The sequence below is a fragment of the Callithrix jacchus genome, chromosome 12 (assembly GCF_049354715.1).
Source record: "Callithrix jacchus isolate 240 chromosome 12, calJac240_pri, whole genome shotgun sequence".
NCBI classification, from domain to species: domain Eukaryota; kingdom Metazoa; phylum Chordata; class Mammalia; order Primates; family Cebidae; genus Callithrix; species Callithrix jacchus.
Window position 1 is genome coordinate 24,223,200 of NC_133513.1, and position 17,022 is coordinate 24,240,221.

The 17,022-nt window shown below is 42.2% G+C and overlaps 1 protein-coding gene across 9 annotated transcripts in view; it reads right to left on the minus strand.

Moving 5' to 3' along the window:
* PALB2 (partner and localizer of BRCA2) overlaps positions 1-17,022 on the minus strand; it is a 35,949-nt gene that overhangs the window by 578 nt on the left and 18,349 nt on the right. For 2 of the 9 annotated variants that reach the window (XR_013524721.1, XR_013524718.1), the window contains 4 exons: positions 15,423-15,539; positions 14,208-14,580; positions 7,718-7,805; positions 3,395-3,543 (listed from right to left, as the gene is read on the minus strand). Coding sequence is in view for 3 of the 9 variants with exons in the window: in XM_002755996.5 (XP_002756042.2) it covers positions 3,395-3,543; positions 7,718-7,805; positions 15,423-15,539 (354 nt within the window). In the remaining 6 variants the exon portion in view is untranslated. Of the gene's footprint in view, positions 1-3,394; positions 3,544-7,717; positions 7,806-11,968; positions 12,063-14,207; positions 14,581-15,422; positions 15,540-17,022 lie in introns of those variants that run through there. The other 7 variants (XR_013524720.1, XM_002755996.5, XR_013524722.1 and 4 more) reach the window with 4 other exon arrangements.

Sequence of the window (17,022 nt, forward strand, 5' to 3'; positions counted from 1 at the left end):
CATGTTCCCCAAACCAGCAACAGGAACAAAAATCCCTGTAATTATGAATGCCTGCATTTGCAGTCTTAGAGGTCTACTGGCTACTGTGTTGCAGTTTTGGACAGAATCACATATCCAGTTCCTGCCAGTCTCTCTGATGCATTTTGTACCACTTGAAGGCTGGCTCACGGTGGCCTTCCTTCCACCCTCCATCACTCTGGCCAAACTCAGTCCCAACTCAGTGTCACTGCTCTTGCCATTCTCTCTCCCTAGCAGGCTCTCTCTCACCCCAGCTCTTAGTGTGGCTGAGTTCTTGTCATCATTCAGGCCTGTTAGGTCCATAGAAAGGTCACACCTAATCTGCTATCTGAAGCAGTGCACACAATACTGTAGTCTGTTCCATCTCTATGACATATCTGTTTTTATCTTCATTGCACTTTTCATTACTTGAGATTATCCTGTTTCCATATTCAGTGAGTATCTCCCCCATAAAAGATGCCATCTATGAAGCAGAAACCTACCTGGTTGTCTTTTCAATTTAGACAAGGGCTTTGCAGTCAGCTACCTGGGTTTAAATTCTAACTCTACAATGTAAGAGCTGTGCAACCCTGGGCAAGTTATTTAACTTTATCAGTACAACAGGGATAATTTTAAAAGCACATACTTCACAGGACTGTTGTGAAGTTAAAGGAAACAGTTCCTATAAAACACTTAGCATAGTGCCTGGCACACAGGAGGTGCTCAATAAAAATTAGCTATTATTATTACTCACTGCTGTTATCACTGGTGCCTTGCAGAGTGCCTGGGGCATAGTCAGCTCTCAAAGAATATTATATAAATGAACTACATGATACTTTTTATCCCTGGTTCCCACCCAACTTTGTGTACCTAACTGCTAACTTATCTTTGGAAACTCCCTAAGGTTTTCTTTCATAGTCTCTTCCCAACCCTCTACTGCCAATTAAGGTGCCTGCCCCTCCACTCTTGTGCTCTCAAACAGTGCAAGCTTCATGTATTGCACTTTGTGCACTGAACAATAGTTATTAGTTTTCAATGAAATTAGAAAGTGTTTTGCTTGTTTGTTTGTTTTTTGAGACAAAGTCTTGCATTGTTGCCCAGGTTGGAGTGCAATGGCGAGATCTCAGCTCACTGCAACCTCTGCCTCCTGGGATCAATCAATTCTCCGGCCTCAGCTTCCCCAGTAGTTGAGATTACAGGTGCACACCACCGTACCGAGCTAAGTTTTCTATTTTTAATGGAGACAGGGTTTCACCATGTTGGCCAGGTTGATTTCAAACTCATGACCTCAAGTGATCCATCTGCCTCAGCCTCCCAAAGTGCTGGGATTAAAGGTATGAGCCACCACGCCCAGCCAGAAATAGCAGTGTTTTGCTATGGTCTGAATGCTTGTGTCCCCCCAAAATTAATCTGTTGAAACCTAATCACCATGTGATAGTATTAGGAGGTGAGGCCTTTGAGAAGTGATTGGTGGTCTTGTAAAAGAGGCCCCAAAGAGCTGCCTTCTACCATGTGAGGACACAGTGAAAAGGTGCCATCTATGAACCAGGAAATGGGCCCTCACCAGACATTGAATCTGCTAGCACCTTGATCTTGGACTTCCCAGCCTATGTTATGATAAGAGATAAACTTTGTTGTTTACAGGCTACCTAGTCTGTGGTAGTTTGTTGTAGCAGCCTGACAGAACTAAGATATGTTTCCTACAGGATTAATACCAAATAGGCTTTCAAGGATTCCTGAACAGATGAGTTTGAAAAGTCATAAAGGAAATGCTTGACCAAGCAGTTGTCTTTATCTTTAATCTCTAGGCCAATGACTACGGTTCTCTCTTCAAATCCAAGAAAGCAAGTTTTATATGAAAGCATATACTACAGATGATAGTTCTGAGGTTCTTAGGTTCCTAAAAAAAAAAATAGCCAAGCATGGTTGAATGTGGGAGGATGGCTTGAACCTAGGAGGCAGACTTGCAGTGAACTGAGATCATACCACTGCACTCTAGCCTGGGCAACAGAGCAAGACCCTGCGGAAGTGCCACAGCTATGCATAGGGATAATGTCTTTTAGAACATGCACTTATCAAATAAGCTTTGCACAAGGTCCAAAAAAACATGCATGGTGTCTGTCAACGTCCCTTATCCTTGTGAGTTATTAAAGCCAGACTTTGTTTTCTTGATTTACTGGGTCTGGTTTCAATCCTTGCTGCTAATTTCAAACTTTAATAAAATAAAGACAGTTTTTAGGAATTACATGTTCAGATGTTGCCTGGTTGACCTAACAATATTAGCACTACTTCAAAGCTCTATACAGCACAGAAAACTCTTGGGATGCCAATAACTATGTCACTGGCATCAGTCAATAGATAGATAATTTTTTTATTTTTGAGATGGAGTCTTGATCTGTTGCCCAGGCTAGAGTACAGTGGTGCAATCTTGGCTCACTGCAACCTCTGCCTCCCAGTTCAAGCGACCCCAGCCTCCTGAGTAGCTGGGATTACAGGTACCTGCCACTGTGCCTGGCTAAGTTTTGTATTTTTAGTAGAGACGGGGTTTCACCATCTTGGCCAGGCTGGTCTTGAACTCCTGAGCTCGTGATCCGCCTGGCTCGCCCTCCCAAAGTACTGGGATTACAGGCGTGGGCCACCACATCTGGCCAGATAAATATTTATCTATAGATAAATATAAACTGTCTGCATGATAGAGGCTCAGTCAAATTTCAAAGTCAAAATGTCTTCCTAAAGTACATTTAAAATTTCCTTAATTTGGATTTTACGGAAAGAACATAAATTATGTTTTTCAATATAGAATACTCATTACTCTTTATATGAACTTTTTTTTTTTGAGACAGGGTCTTGCTCTGTTGCCAGGCTTGAGTACAGTGGCTTGATTTTAGCTCACTGCAACGTCTGCTTCCCAGGTTCAAGGCATCCTCCTACCTCAGCTTCCCAAATAGCTGGAACTATGGGTGCATGCCAGCATGTTTGGCTAATTTTTTTTTTTTTTTTTTTTTTTTAGTATAGACTGGGTCTTATTATGTTGTTTGAGTTGGTCTCAAACTTCTGGGCTCAAGCTCTCCTCCCATCTTGACCTCCCAAAGTGCTGGGATTACAGGCATGAGCCACAATGCCCTGCTGAAATATTTTCCTTAGAAGAAAAAAATGGGGCTTGAAAAAATACTAATAAAAACCTAGCTAACCCCATACTAGTAGAGATCAGGATGCAGAGAATCTGGGGTTTGACTCAAGTCCACTAACCTTCAGCATACTTCTGAACATTCCTATTATGATCTATAGTATTTCATGTTTTCCATCTTTCTAAGTGACATAAAAATACCTAGTATTTGTGTTTGCACAATGACTTTCAGAATGTCCCACCCACTGAGTAGCAGTCATGGACACTTGCCTGCCAGCCTGCCCTTGAGGAAGACAGTACAACATCACACCCACATTCAGGGTCGTCTTAGGGTTAATCGCAATCAGTTGAAACACAGGGCTTTCCAAAAACTCACTCTCTTTGGTACAGGGATGACTCAGGACAATAAACAGAAGCCCCTAATTAAGGAGAAAAATAAATATCTAAATAGGCTGCCAAGAGTATGTTGGGAAAAAGAAATATCTAACAGAGACAAAAACCAAACAATTAAATCAATGATCAATAGGCTCTAAAGTACCCAGGATTTAACCACTGGCTTCATTCTTTTCCTGAAAGCTAGGAACTGTTGAGATTATTACTGGACTGGACTTCTGGATTCTTCTTCAGAGAAAGGGCGTTGCTGCGTTGCCCAGGCTGTTGTTGAACTCCTGGTCTCAAGGTATCCTCCCACCTCAGCCTCCCAAAGTGTTGGGATTACAGAAGTCAGCTACTGCGCTCAGCCAACCTCTAGCTTTAGCTTCTCTTGTCTCAGGTTCCTAGTATTTGTTTCAGCCAGTCTTGCCAGGCATGAATCTGATTCATCAGTTTCTTTCCCCTTAGATAGTACTACATTTCATGCCATTCATTTGGGGAAATATTGTCAGAGAGAGAAAGAGGACATACATGTGCAGGGAGTGCTCAAATTAGAAATATTCATTTGTAAATTGGTTTTTGAAAATTAAGAACATGTTTTCCCATAAAACAATCTTGTAGGCAGGGCGTGGTGGCTCACGCCTGTAATCTCAGCACTTTCGGAGGCTGAGGTGGAAAGACTGCCTGAGCTCAGGAGTTCATGACCAGCTTGGGCAACACACTGAAATCTCATCTCTACTAAAATACAAAAAATTAGCCAGGCATGGCAGCATGCACCTGTAGTCCCACCTACTTGGGAGGCTGAGGCAGGAGAATTGCTTGAATCCAGGAGGCGAGGTTACAGTGAGCCAAGATTATGCCATTGCACTCTAGCCTGGGTGACAGCGTGAGACTCCATCTCAAAAAAAAGAAATGAATCTGATATGTGGTTAGTGCCTGGTTTCTTAGACCAGCCCACAATAGCCTATTTAAAACCCTGACACTACTACTCTCTATTAAGGTTAAGGGTGACCAAAAAAAAGATACCAGCACCTATGGTTGTTTCTGTGGGAAAATGTGTTAAAGTTCTCTCCTGGCTTTAAAATTACAGGTTCTAATAATAATATTAGTGTGTATACATATATACAGATATACGGATATATGTTATAGGTGGAAAGTACTTCTCTTTAAATGTAAGATAGGGAAAATTAGCCAGGTGTGGTGGTACATGTCACATGTCTGTAATCCCAGATACCTGGGAGGCTGAGTGAGGAGGATTGAATTGTTTGGGGCCAGGAGTCTGGAAAAAAAAAAAAAAAAGCAGGGGACGAAATTAAACAAGAGGGCCATTTTAGAATTAGAAAATAGTACTTTCTATTTTATAAATTTCTAGAATGATTGAATTTTTTTCTTTTTTTGAGACAAAGTCTTGCTCTGTCACCAGGCTAGAGTGCAGTGATGCAATCTCGGCCACAGGGAATTCAACCTCTGATTCCTTGGTTCAAGCTATTCTCTTGCCTCAGCCTCCCGAGTAACTGGGATTACAGGCACACACCACCACGCCCAGCTAATTTTTGTACTTTTCTTAGAGATGGGATTTCACCATGTTGGCCAGGATGGTCTCGACTTCCTGACCTAAGTGATCTGCCCACCTTGGCCTCCCAAAGTGCTGGGATTACAGGTGTGAGCCACTGTGCCTGGCTGAATGATTGTATTAATGAAAATAAATTTTTTTTTTTTTTTGAGATGAAGTCTTGCTCTGTTGCCCAGGCTGGAGTGCAGTGGCCTGGTCTCAGCTCACTGCAACCTCCACCTTCCGGGTTCAAGCGATTCTCCTGCCTCAGCCTCCTGAGTAGCTGGGATTACAGGTGTATGCCACCATATCTGGCTAATTTTTGTAGTTTTAGTAGAGATGGGGTTTCACCATGTTGGTCATGCTGGTCTCGAACTCCTGACCTTAGGTGATCTGCCTGCTTTGGCCTCTCAAAGTATTGGGATTACAGGTGTAAGCCACCACGCCTGGTCTATTAGTTATTTTTGAGACAGAGTCTCACTGTTATCACCCAGGCTGGAGCACAGTGGTGCCATTATGGTTCACTGCAGCCTCAATCTTCTGGGCGCCAGTGATCCTTTCACTTCAGCTTCCTGAGAAGCTAGTATTACAGGCATGTGCCACACTTGGCCACAACTGTCTTAAAGGAAGAGAAAAGTCTGGCTCAAAGTCATGTGATAGATTATTTAAGATCACACAACTTTTGGGTTCAATTCCACATATCCTATTAGGCTAGGGAAAGATTCAGTCTTTGTGTTCCAAGCCTCTGGGTGTTGATCCTCTCACTGTAATCACCAAAACCAGACAAGTCTACACAAATGCTGAGCCTGCTGCTATTATCTCTGCTCACAGCTTCAACAGTAAATACTCAAATAGTTATTCATTACTTCTAGACAACTACTTTTCCACTGTAACTACACTGAGAGTCAGGCTATTTTTTTTTTTTTTTGAGATGGAGGCTCACTCTTGTTGTCCAGGCTAGAGTGCAGTGATGCACCCTTGGCTCACTGCAACCTCCACCTCCCGGGTTCAAGTGATTCTCCCTGCCTCAGCCTCCTTAGTAGCTGGGACTGCAGGTGCCCGACACCATGCCCTGTATAATCATCCTTCCTAAGGCTACTCAATCACTTACAGCAATGTGGTTGGGAATCAAGTCTGGTAACAGGCATAATAGTTCTCAGTTCAAATCCACAGCTAAAAATAAAATTTGCCCTCAGGTCCTACAGCTAATTTTTGTATTTTTAGTAGAGACAGGGTTTCACCATGTTGGCCAGGCTGGTCTCGAACTCCTGACCTCAGGTGATCCACCCACCTCAGCCTCTCAAAGTGCTGGGATTACAGGCATGAGCCACCATGCCCAGCCAAGACAGTCTCCCTAGTAGCTGGGACTACAGGTGCATGCCACCATGCCTTGCTAATTTTGTATTTTTTATAGAGATGGGGTTTTGCCATGTTGCCCAGGCTAAGACTTTTTTTGTTGATAGAAAATATTTTATATATTTATGAGGTACATGTATTTGTTACGTGCACAGAGTATCAGAGAACATAATGATCAAGGCAGGGTATTTAGGGTACACATCACCTCAAGAGTCTATCATTTCTACGTATTAGGAACATTTCAAATCCTTTCTTCTAGCTACTTTGAAATACATAGTACATTGTTGCTAACTACACTCATCCTACTCTGAATATTAGAGCTTATTTCTTCTTTTTTTTTTTTTGAGATGGAGTCTTGCTCTGTCACCAGGCTGGAGTGCAGTGGTATGATCTTGGCTCACTGCAACCTCTGTCTCCCAGATTCAAGCGATTCCCCTGCCTCAGCCTCCCAAGTAGTCGGGACTACAGGCATGCACCACCACACACAGCTAATTTTTTGTATTTTAGTAGAGATGGGATTTCACCATATTGGCCAAGAGAGTCTTGATCTCCTGACCTCGTGATCTGCCCACTCCGGCCTCCCAAAGTGCTAGGATTATAGGTGTGAGCCACCCTACCCAGCGTTTGTACACACTAACCAAGACTATCAGCACAACAGCTGAGTAACTGTATTTGTTTCTATATGAGACTAAAGCCTAAGAGTAAAGCATGTTGGCCAGGCACTGTGGCTCACGCCTGTAATCCCAGCACTTTGTGGGCTGAGGCAGGCAGATCACCTGAGGTCAGGAGTTGGAGACTAGCCTGGCCAACATGGCAAACCCATCTCTACAAAACATAGGGATGGTGGTGAGCACCTGTAGAATTGATTGAACCTGGGAGGTGGAGGTTACAGTAAGCCAAGAAAGTACCATTGCACTCCAGCCTGGGCAACAAGAGTGAAACTCCGTCTCAAAAAAAAAAGCATTTCTGGGATCATTAAATCATCTTTCCTAAAGCTACTCCATCACTTATGGCAATGTGGTTGGCAGTCAAGTCTGATAACAGGCATAACAGTTCTCAGTTCAAATCCACAGCTAGATATAAATATTTGCCCTCAGGTCCTACAGCCAGAAAATTTACCAACCAATTGCTATATCAACACTTATTTTCATCCATAATTTTCAAGAAAAACAAACATTGCTATTCAATTTTGAAAAAAATAGGCGACAGGGAAGGTTTGTTCACTACTACTTCTGACTTACCGCTCTCACTTAATGGGACCAACAGTAACACACAAAGTAAACACAAAGCGGTCCTGGCCGATCTTTACTTACTGTTTCAGAATAGGCTTTGTGACAGACTGAAGCTTGGTAAGAATCATCAATGTGCATCTTTCTCAGGAGTTGACCAGTTTTTAAATTCCTTAGATAACAAAAGCAAATAAGCTGATCACATTCTTCCAACAAACCAGTTTTCAGGTAATATTTTCTTATTCATCATAGCATCTTTTAGGAGGTGACCAAGGAAAAAAACTAAGGGTTCCTTAGTTTTCTTTAGTTGTAGATTTAGGTAAAAGGACTGTGGGTTAACTTTGCCTATAGTTTAATTTGATAGGTCAGCCTTATCTACTATGCCCCTAGGGATAAATCTCTAAATTCCATGAGAAAAGTTTTCCAATTATCTCATTCAACCTGGTCTTGAAAACAGGAACATGGTATAGCACTATCATGATTTTGTGACACTTCTTGTTACCTCTAAATTTTCCAAGGACGACAATGGCCAGGGAAACAAATTTGGTAGGGCAAGAGACTATACCTAAAAGAGACTTATAATTATGTCTCTATTACATGTATTTATACTACAGCTAGACCAAAATAACTGATAGAAGGAAGGACTGAGATGGGGTAGGGAGAGAGGGGTGAATATAAAGAAGAAAAAAAAAGATAACGTTTGTTGGAATTACTCCCCAGCTTTTTTTTTTTTTTTTAAGACAGAGTCTTGCTCTGTCGCCCAGGCTGGAGTGCAGTGGCACCATCTTGGCACACTGCAATCTCTGCCTCCTCAATTCCAGTGATTCTCCCACCTCAGTCTCCCGAGTAGCTGGGATTACAGGCACCCACCACTATGCCTGGCTAATTTCTGTATTTTTAGTACAGATGGGGTTTCATCAGGTTGGCCAGGCTGGTCTTGAACTCCTGACCACAGGTGATCCTCCTGCCTTGGCCTCCCAAAGTGCTGGGATTACAGGCATGAGACACTGTGCCCAACCTGCTCCCCAGCTTTACTGAGGATTTGTGACATTGATAACTGCTCTGTTATGATATGCTGTTTTTTGTTTTTGGAGCTAAGGTGTTGCTCCATTGTCCAGGCTGGAGTGCAGTGGCATGACCATGACTCAACATCCTGGACTCAAGTGATCCTCCCACCTCACTGCCCCAGGTAGTTGGGACTACAGGTGTGTGTCACCTTGCCTGAATAATTTTTTAATTATTTGTTGAGACAGGGTTTCACTATGTTGCCTGGGCTGGTCTTGAACTCCTGGGTTCAAGCAGTCCACCTCAAGCCTCCCAAAGTGCTGGGATTACAGATGTGAGGCACTGCACCTGGTTCATGTTACACTTTGTTGATGAAAACCTTTCAGTTGGCTCCCATTAGCCACAATATAAAGTCTAAGTTCTTTTTTGAGACGGAGTTTTGCCCAGGCTGGAGTGCAATGGCACGATCTCGGCCTTCTGGGTTCAAGCACAATTCTCCTGCCTCAGCCTCCGGAATAGTTGGGATTACAGGTGCATGCCACCACATCCAGCTAATTTTTGTATTTTTAGTAGAGATAGCATTTCATCACGTCGGCCAAGCTGTCTCAAACTCCTGACCTCAGGTGATCCACCCACCTCAGCCTCCCAAAGTGTTGGGATTACAGGTGTGAGCCACTGCACCTGGCCCCCAGTTTCATTTTAGTGGTGTTTATAATTCTCATAAATCCAGTAGTGCAATATTACATTACTTATTGCTTCATTTCCTGAAATCTTTCGGCCTGAAGAACAAATTATGCATTTCCTTGACTATAGACTGTGTTCAAGCTATGCCTTCCAATGCCCCCTGCTTCCCCAACTCCCTGCTGCCCATTACAGAACAGTTCCCATCCCTGTTACTGACCAATTCCCATCAATTTCTTAGGGCCTAGTTATATACTACCCCTCCAAGCCACAGGAACTCACTTTAGACTATAGCAGTCCAGTCATCTCTTCCTTTAATTCTGTCCATATACCTCATTTGGCATTTAATATATTACTGGCAATAGTGTATCATGTATTCATTCAACAAATACAGAATTCTATGAGCCAGGTACTGTGTATAAAAAAACTGAAGAAGGAAAACTAAATTTCCATGTGTATATGCAAGGTTTTCCTCCTATCAGGGACACCAGATGGTATCCTACAGAGTTTCATACATGCTCTCTATTTAGTAATTATTGTTTCCTCAAATCTCTAATCACTTGTCCAAATCTCTATCACCCTTGCGTGTGAATCGTAATTGTGTTGAAATTGTAGGCTTTGATTGTAAAGGCATCTTATTTATCTACTAGATTATAGGGGCCCTGGGACCAAGTTTCATATCTGATTCATCTCTGCATCTCTCACAGAGAATGGGACATAAGGAGAGACCCAGATATCTACTGAATGTTTGAAAGATATTGAATACAATGTCTCAGTGAATATGGACAGCAAGAGGGGCCAATGGACTTCCTTACACATTGGCCCCTCAGTGTTTGAGAATGTTTTAACATGTTTCTTTGATATGACTTCATTATAAACATTAAGCTTAACCAAGATGAAATATTTAGACCTTCAGCAGTTTCCAAAAAAAAAAAAGCCACTTAAAAGCTTGAGGATAACATGAATCACTTTAGACATCTAACAAATAAGGAGTTAAATCGGAACATACAATACATGTAAGTATAAAATTATACAGAGCCCACAAGGTAAGTAATAGCTTTTGATAGACAACATAATTAATACATCAATGAGTAACTACCCTAAACATGGAGCTAAGGCAGGCACCAAGAATAGATATGAGACATGGTACCTATCTTCAAAAACTAGAGAGGATAAACAACATAAAGCAACAAATATGAAGATAAAAATCAAGGCAGGCCAGGTTTGGCAGCTATGCCTATAATCCCAGCACTTTGGGAGGCCAAGGTGGGAGAATCACTTGCATTGAGCAGTTGGAGACCAGCCTAGGCAACATGGGACAGCCCTGTCTCTACAAAAAAATTTTTTAAAAACTTTTTTGTAGGCCGGGCGTGGTGGCTCAAGCCTATAAATCCCAGCACTTTGGGAGGCCGAGGCGGGCAGATCACGAGGTCAAGAGATCGAGACCATCCTGGTCAACATGGTGAAACCCCGTCTCTACTAAAAATACAAAAATTAGCTGGGTATGGTGCATGTGCCTATAATCCCAGCTACTCAGGAGGCTGAGGCGGGAGAATTGCTTGAACCCAGGAGGCGGAGGTTGCGGTAAGCCAAGATCACGCCATTGCACTCCAGCCTGGGTAACAAGAGCGAAACTCCATCTCAAACAAAAAAAAAAAGTTTTTTGTTTTTAATTAGCCAGGCATGGTGGCACGCATCTGTAGTCCTGCTACTCAGGAGGCTGAGGTGGGAGGATTGCTTGAGCCTGAGGTTGAGACTTCAGTGAGCCATAATCATGCCACTGTACTCCAGCCTGGGCAACAGACTGAGACCCTGTCTCAAAAAAACAAAAACAAACAAACAAAAGAAGCAAGCAAGGCAATATGAATTCAGAGAAGGAAACAGTGAAGGCTGTGAAGGTACAACAGAACTCAAGGTAATAGAAGGGCTGAAAATATTTGCTAAGGGGAACTTAGAAGCTAAGTATAGAAATCCTCCCCAACTTCCTAGCACTTTAGGATGCTGAGGTGGGAGGGTTGCTTAAGTCCAAATGTCAAGACCAGCCTGGGAAAAATAGCAAGATCCTGTCTTTACAAAGAAAAATAAAAATAAAAATTAGCCAGGCATGGTGGTGTACACCTGTAGTCTCAGCACTTTGGGAGGCTGAAGTGGGAGGAAAGGATTGCTTGAGCCCAGGAGTTCAAGACCAGCCTAAGTAACATACCAAGGTCTCATCTGTACAAAAAATTTAAAAATTAACAGGGCATGGTGGTGTGTGTCTGTAGTTCTAGCTACTCAGGAGGCTGAGGTGGGAGGATTCCTTAAGCCCAGGATTTGAGGTTACAGTCGGCTATGGTCATGCCTATGCACTCCAGCCTAGGCACTGAGTAAGACTTTATCTCAGAAAGAAATCCCTCCCCAACCTCAAATTCCTTTGTGACCTTTTACATACGAAATGCCAAAGGACTATTAGAAAAAGGGTGGAACTGAGGGGATGGGAAGAAAAAAGGGAACAAAGGAGAATGGCCTAGCTGGAGAAGACATTTTTGTACTAGAGCACTGGGGAAATAAAAGCTGAAGAAAAGCAAACATGGGTCCCTGTAAAGATTTTCTTTTGAGGGGTGAGGGTAGGGTTGGGAGGAAGAGTATTTACCAAGCAATCAAATATAAAATTACCTGCTCTTGAGCCCAGGCATTCAAGTTTGCAGAGAGCTATGGTCATGCCACTGCACTCAAGTTTGGGTGACAGAGTAATACATAGTCTCTAAAAAGATTTTAAAAAAATATATGGAGGTTGAATATTGATTAATGGCAAAGAGACCAACTACTAGATTATTTTAACAGTTCAGGAGACAAATAATGAAGATGTGGATTATGAAAAGAGCAGAAAGAATAGAAAACACAACTTCTGGAAGAACACTGTCCTCAAATAACACCTCTGGGCAGAAACCCTAGTGAAAGTGCTCCAAGTGGCCAAGCGCTGCCCTAGACATCAGGACATGTAAAAACAGGGTCTTCTAGCAGATCAGAACATAGTCAAATTTCAGAGGCTTTCTGGTGGGAAGGGCAAAACGTTTATTTCAGGAGCCATGCTTTTCTAGTTTATTCCTAAAAGGTTAGGGCTGTACATCACCATAGTGTTTAAAAAAAATAAATAAAAGGTTAGAGTTGGATGGTACAGAAGAGCTAGGGTAGTGGTGACACTAATTTCATAAATTCCTCTTACCAAGACCCATTCTGGCCCCAAGGAAACAGTTAATAGACAAGGCTTTGGAGAAAAGAAAAGAAAAGAATTCAGCAGAGTTTTAAACTGAATCAGAAAAAAAAAAAAAGAAAAGAAAAAAAATCAATCTATTCTCCTAACACAAATTAAACTTGCAAGTGCCTGTGGCTGGGTATGGTTCTCCCTGTAGTCAGAAAAGAGATGGCTGGGAACTTCTGTGATGGTTTCTCTATCACAAATGTGTTAATTTGGTTCTGTGATCACTTTTTTTTTCTTTTTTTGAGACAGAGTCTCACTCTGTCACTCAGGCTGGAGTATAGTGGCATGATCTTGGCTAACTGCAACCTCTGCCTCCTGGTTTCGAGCAATTCTCCTGCCTCAGCCTTATGCCACCATGCCTGGCTAATTTCCGTATCTTTAGTAGATACACCACACTTTTTTTTGGTATACTGGATAACTTTGGACCCTATCCTAGCTACAGTGATATGAGTATCTTGCAAAAACTCTAGATTCCGTTAGGTTCCTCTGAAAAACACTGTTTTTTCTTTAAAAAAAAAAAAAAAAAAAAAAAAATATATATATATATATATATATATATATATATATTGAGATGGAGTCTTGCTCTGTCGCTGGGCTGGAGTGCAGTGGCACGATCTCGGCTCACTGTAACCTCTGCCTTCTGGGTTCAAGTGATTCTCCTGCTTCAGCCTCTCCGAGTAGCTGGGACTACAGGCCCGAGCCACCACACCCAGCTAATTTTTGTATTTTTAGCAGAGACGGTTTTACCATGTTGGCCGGGATAATCGTGATCTCTTGACCTTGTGATCCACCCACCTCAGCCTCCCAAAGTGCTGGGATTACAGGTATGAGCCACCATACCTGGTCAAAAATATTTTTTAAAAGGAATTTTAACATTTACTGAATACCTTCTATGTGCCAGACAAATGTAGTAAGTACTTTTAAAATACAATCCTATTGACTTTTATTATTTTTGAGACAGAATCTTGCTCTGTCACCCAGGCTGGAATGCGGTGGCACAATCTTGACTCACTGCAACCTCCGCCTCCTGGGTTCAAGTGATTCTCATGCCTCAGCCTCCTGAGTAGCTGGGATTACAGGCACCATGCCTGGCTAATTTTTGTATTTCTTTTTTTTTTTTTTTTTGAGACGGAGTTTCGCTCTCGTTATCCAGGCTGGAGTGCAATGGCGCAATCTCGGCTCACCGCTACCTCCGCCTCCTGGGTTCAGGCAATTCTCCTGCCTCAGCCTCCTGAGTAGCTGGGATTACAGGCACGCGCCACAACGCCCAGCTAATTTTTTTTGTATTTTTAGTAGAGACGGGGTTTCACCATGTTGACCAGGATGGTCTCGATCTCCTGACCTCATAATCCACCCGCCTTGGCCTCCCAAAGTGCTGGGATTACAGGCTTGAGCCACTGCACCCGGCCTAATTTTTCTATTTCTAGTAGAGATAAGGTTTGGCCATGTTGGCCAGGTTGGTCTCGAACTCCTGGCCTCAGGTGATCTGCCTGCCTCCCCTTTCCATAGTGCTAGTATTACAGGTGTGAGCCACTGCACCTGGCCTTGATTTTTGTTGTTGTTTTATTATCTGTCCTAGTAAACAATTAACTTGGCTGAACTCGAACTCCAAATGCTAAAATCGAAGTTCAGTTCTTTCAGTCTTACCTCAGCTGCCTGGAGTCTGACCTAAGCACATGCAGTTTAAACAGTCAACCAGATATTTAGGCAAACATTATAGCCAGAATTTAGGGTTCTTTTGTTTTGCTCTCCAATCTGTCCTTTGGTTCTCTAAGCCAATGGGACAGAAGATCTTCTGTTAGGCTTTCTGTCACCCAGTGGGCAGAGTGGTTCTTGGCCTCTAACTTCAAGCCATAATAGGAACGTTGCCTAGTGCCATTCCTTTCACCTAAAGGGAGAAACCCCTCCAGTATGTTTCTTCTTTTTCTTATTCCCTGGCTCCTTTAGAAAGTTGTTTTTTGTTATATGAGAACAGGCTGAGGCTTCAGACCCTTGCCACGGCACTTGCAGAGTTTTCCCCCTACAGGATGGATAAATAAATATAAGAAAAAGAAAAAAAAAAAAAAAAAGAAAGTTTTTTGTATTTTGTTCAGAGTGCATAAGTTATTCGAAGGTATAAAGTTGGTCTAACAAGCTACTCAACCACTAACCAAAAGCAGAAAGAAGTGTACATCTTTGAAAATAGAATTCTATTTAAATAGTCTACTCAGACTGATCTTTTTTGGTATGTTTCAATTAATATGATGTTGTTGGTAAGACAAGTATATAGTATCTGACAGTTAAAGCACAATCAGACCGGGCACAGTGGCTCACACCTGTAATCCTAGCAATTTGGGAAGCCAAAGTGGGCAGTTCACTTGAGGCCAGGAGTTTGAGACCAACCTAGCCAATATGGCGAAACCCTGTTTCTACTAAAAAATACAAAACTTAGCCGGGCATAGTGGCTCTCTCTTGTAATCCCAGCATTTTGGCAGAATGAGGTGCGTGGATTCCTTGAGGCCAGGAGTTAAAGACCAACATGACCAACATGGTGAAACCCTATCTCTACTAAAAAATGCAAAAATTAGCTGTGTGTGGTAGCACACGCCTGTAGTCCCAGCTACTAGGGAGTCTGAGGCAGGAGAATCACTTGAACCCAGGAGCCAGGGGTTGTGATGAGCCGAGATCACGCCCTGTACTTCCCACCTGGGTGATAGGAGGAGACTCTGCCTCAAAAAAACATCAAAGACAACAATAGCAACAAAAAACCACTATCATGTTTATACATACTCTCTTATTTAATCTTCACAACCACCATGTAAAATTAGAGGCATATCCTCATACTATAGATAAGGAAACTGAGGACTTAGAGGGAAAGCTTACCAAATAACAATGTTGTTCATAACAGTAGTACCAAGCAGAGCTTCTTGCATCCCTTGGACCTCAGCAAAAGTTAGAATAGTCTCCGCAGGGGGCATCAAAAATTGGTTTTCTTTGCTTCTGCAATGAAAACAGTATTAAAAAGTCAATACTTTGTGCTAAAGCAGTTTCTACGCAGCCCTTCTCCACATTTTTGAACTATACGTAATATAAATTGACCTGGTATCAGGAAAAAAAAAATCAAACCCAGAAAACGTGTATACTAAACTTTCCACAATGAACATATATTACTTTTATATTATCTACTTAGATATCCTGCTAGCACCTCAAATTCTTTATATTCAAAATTAAACTTGTTAACTTTCTCTTTAAATCTTTCATTTCTTTCTGCATTACTATCTCAATGGAACTGCACCATCATCTAATGTCCAGGTTTCAGGGTTGGCCACCACTCAAGTGACCACCTAGATTGGCAGTAAGGAGACAAGAATAATGTCCACGTTTTGGGCTTGGTCACCACTCAAGTGACCAATGCTATCTACCACCTTGATATTCTCCCCTTCCTCTCAATCTAGTCAATTACCAAGTCCCAGTAACTTTATCATCTCATCTCTCAGAAATCTGTCTGCTTCTTCTCATCTCCACTAACATACTCCTAATTTAAGTAAACAATTATCATCTCTTGCCTAGATTACTGCCACAAATCATGAATAAATAAGTCAAAGTTACCCGCCCTCCATTTTAGGAAACACAGATGAATAGTAACAATGAAGTATAATTGAAAAATAAAAATAAAAAAACGAAGTGTAATGAGTATATGATAGAGAAGATGCTGTGAGTTCAGTTTGCAACATTTTGAATTTGAGGTGTTCCCAATATGTCTAATAAATAGGCCTGTGGGTCTAGAGCTCAAGAAAGAGCTCAGAGGTAAAAATGTATGTTTGCAAGTAGCCAGCACCAAGATGGTCAATAAGGTAATGGACACCATGTGTGTGGAACAAGGAAAGGGTCTAGGACCTCAAGGTATTTCTGTATTTTAAAAAATGTGTGTGTGTTTAAGATTAGGTCTCCCTCTGCTGCCCAAGGTGGAGTGCAGTGGTGTGATCACAGCTCATTGCACCCTTGAACTCCTGAGTTCAAGTGATCCTCCCATCTCAGACTCCCTAGTAGCTGGGACCAGAGGCGTGCTCTGCCACACTCAGCTAATAGTTAAATTTTTTTGTAAAGATGGGCTCCGCTATGTGGCCCCAACTGGTCTTGAAGTCCTGGACTCAAACTTCTGCCTTGGCCTCCCAAAGGGCTGGGATTATGGGCATGAGCCACTGTGCCCAGCAGAGGTATTTCTAAGGGCCACAAAGAGATTTCAAAGAAGACTGAAAAGCAAACTACATTTGCTGAGCCTCTCCCCTTCTTTGACTTCATCCCTGTCATGTTTGGTTTCCCCCTCACTAACCTGCTTCTTTGTCCTAACCTAGTGTTGATGCCATACATGCTATATTATACCTACAGGACAGAAAAACAAGATCCTAGTTACCCAACTTTCTATGAAACCTGTGATAAAATCCTTCATCTAATAGTTAAAAATCAACCAATGCTTTTCTTA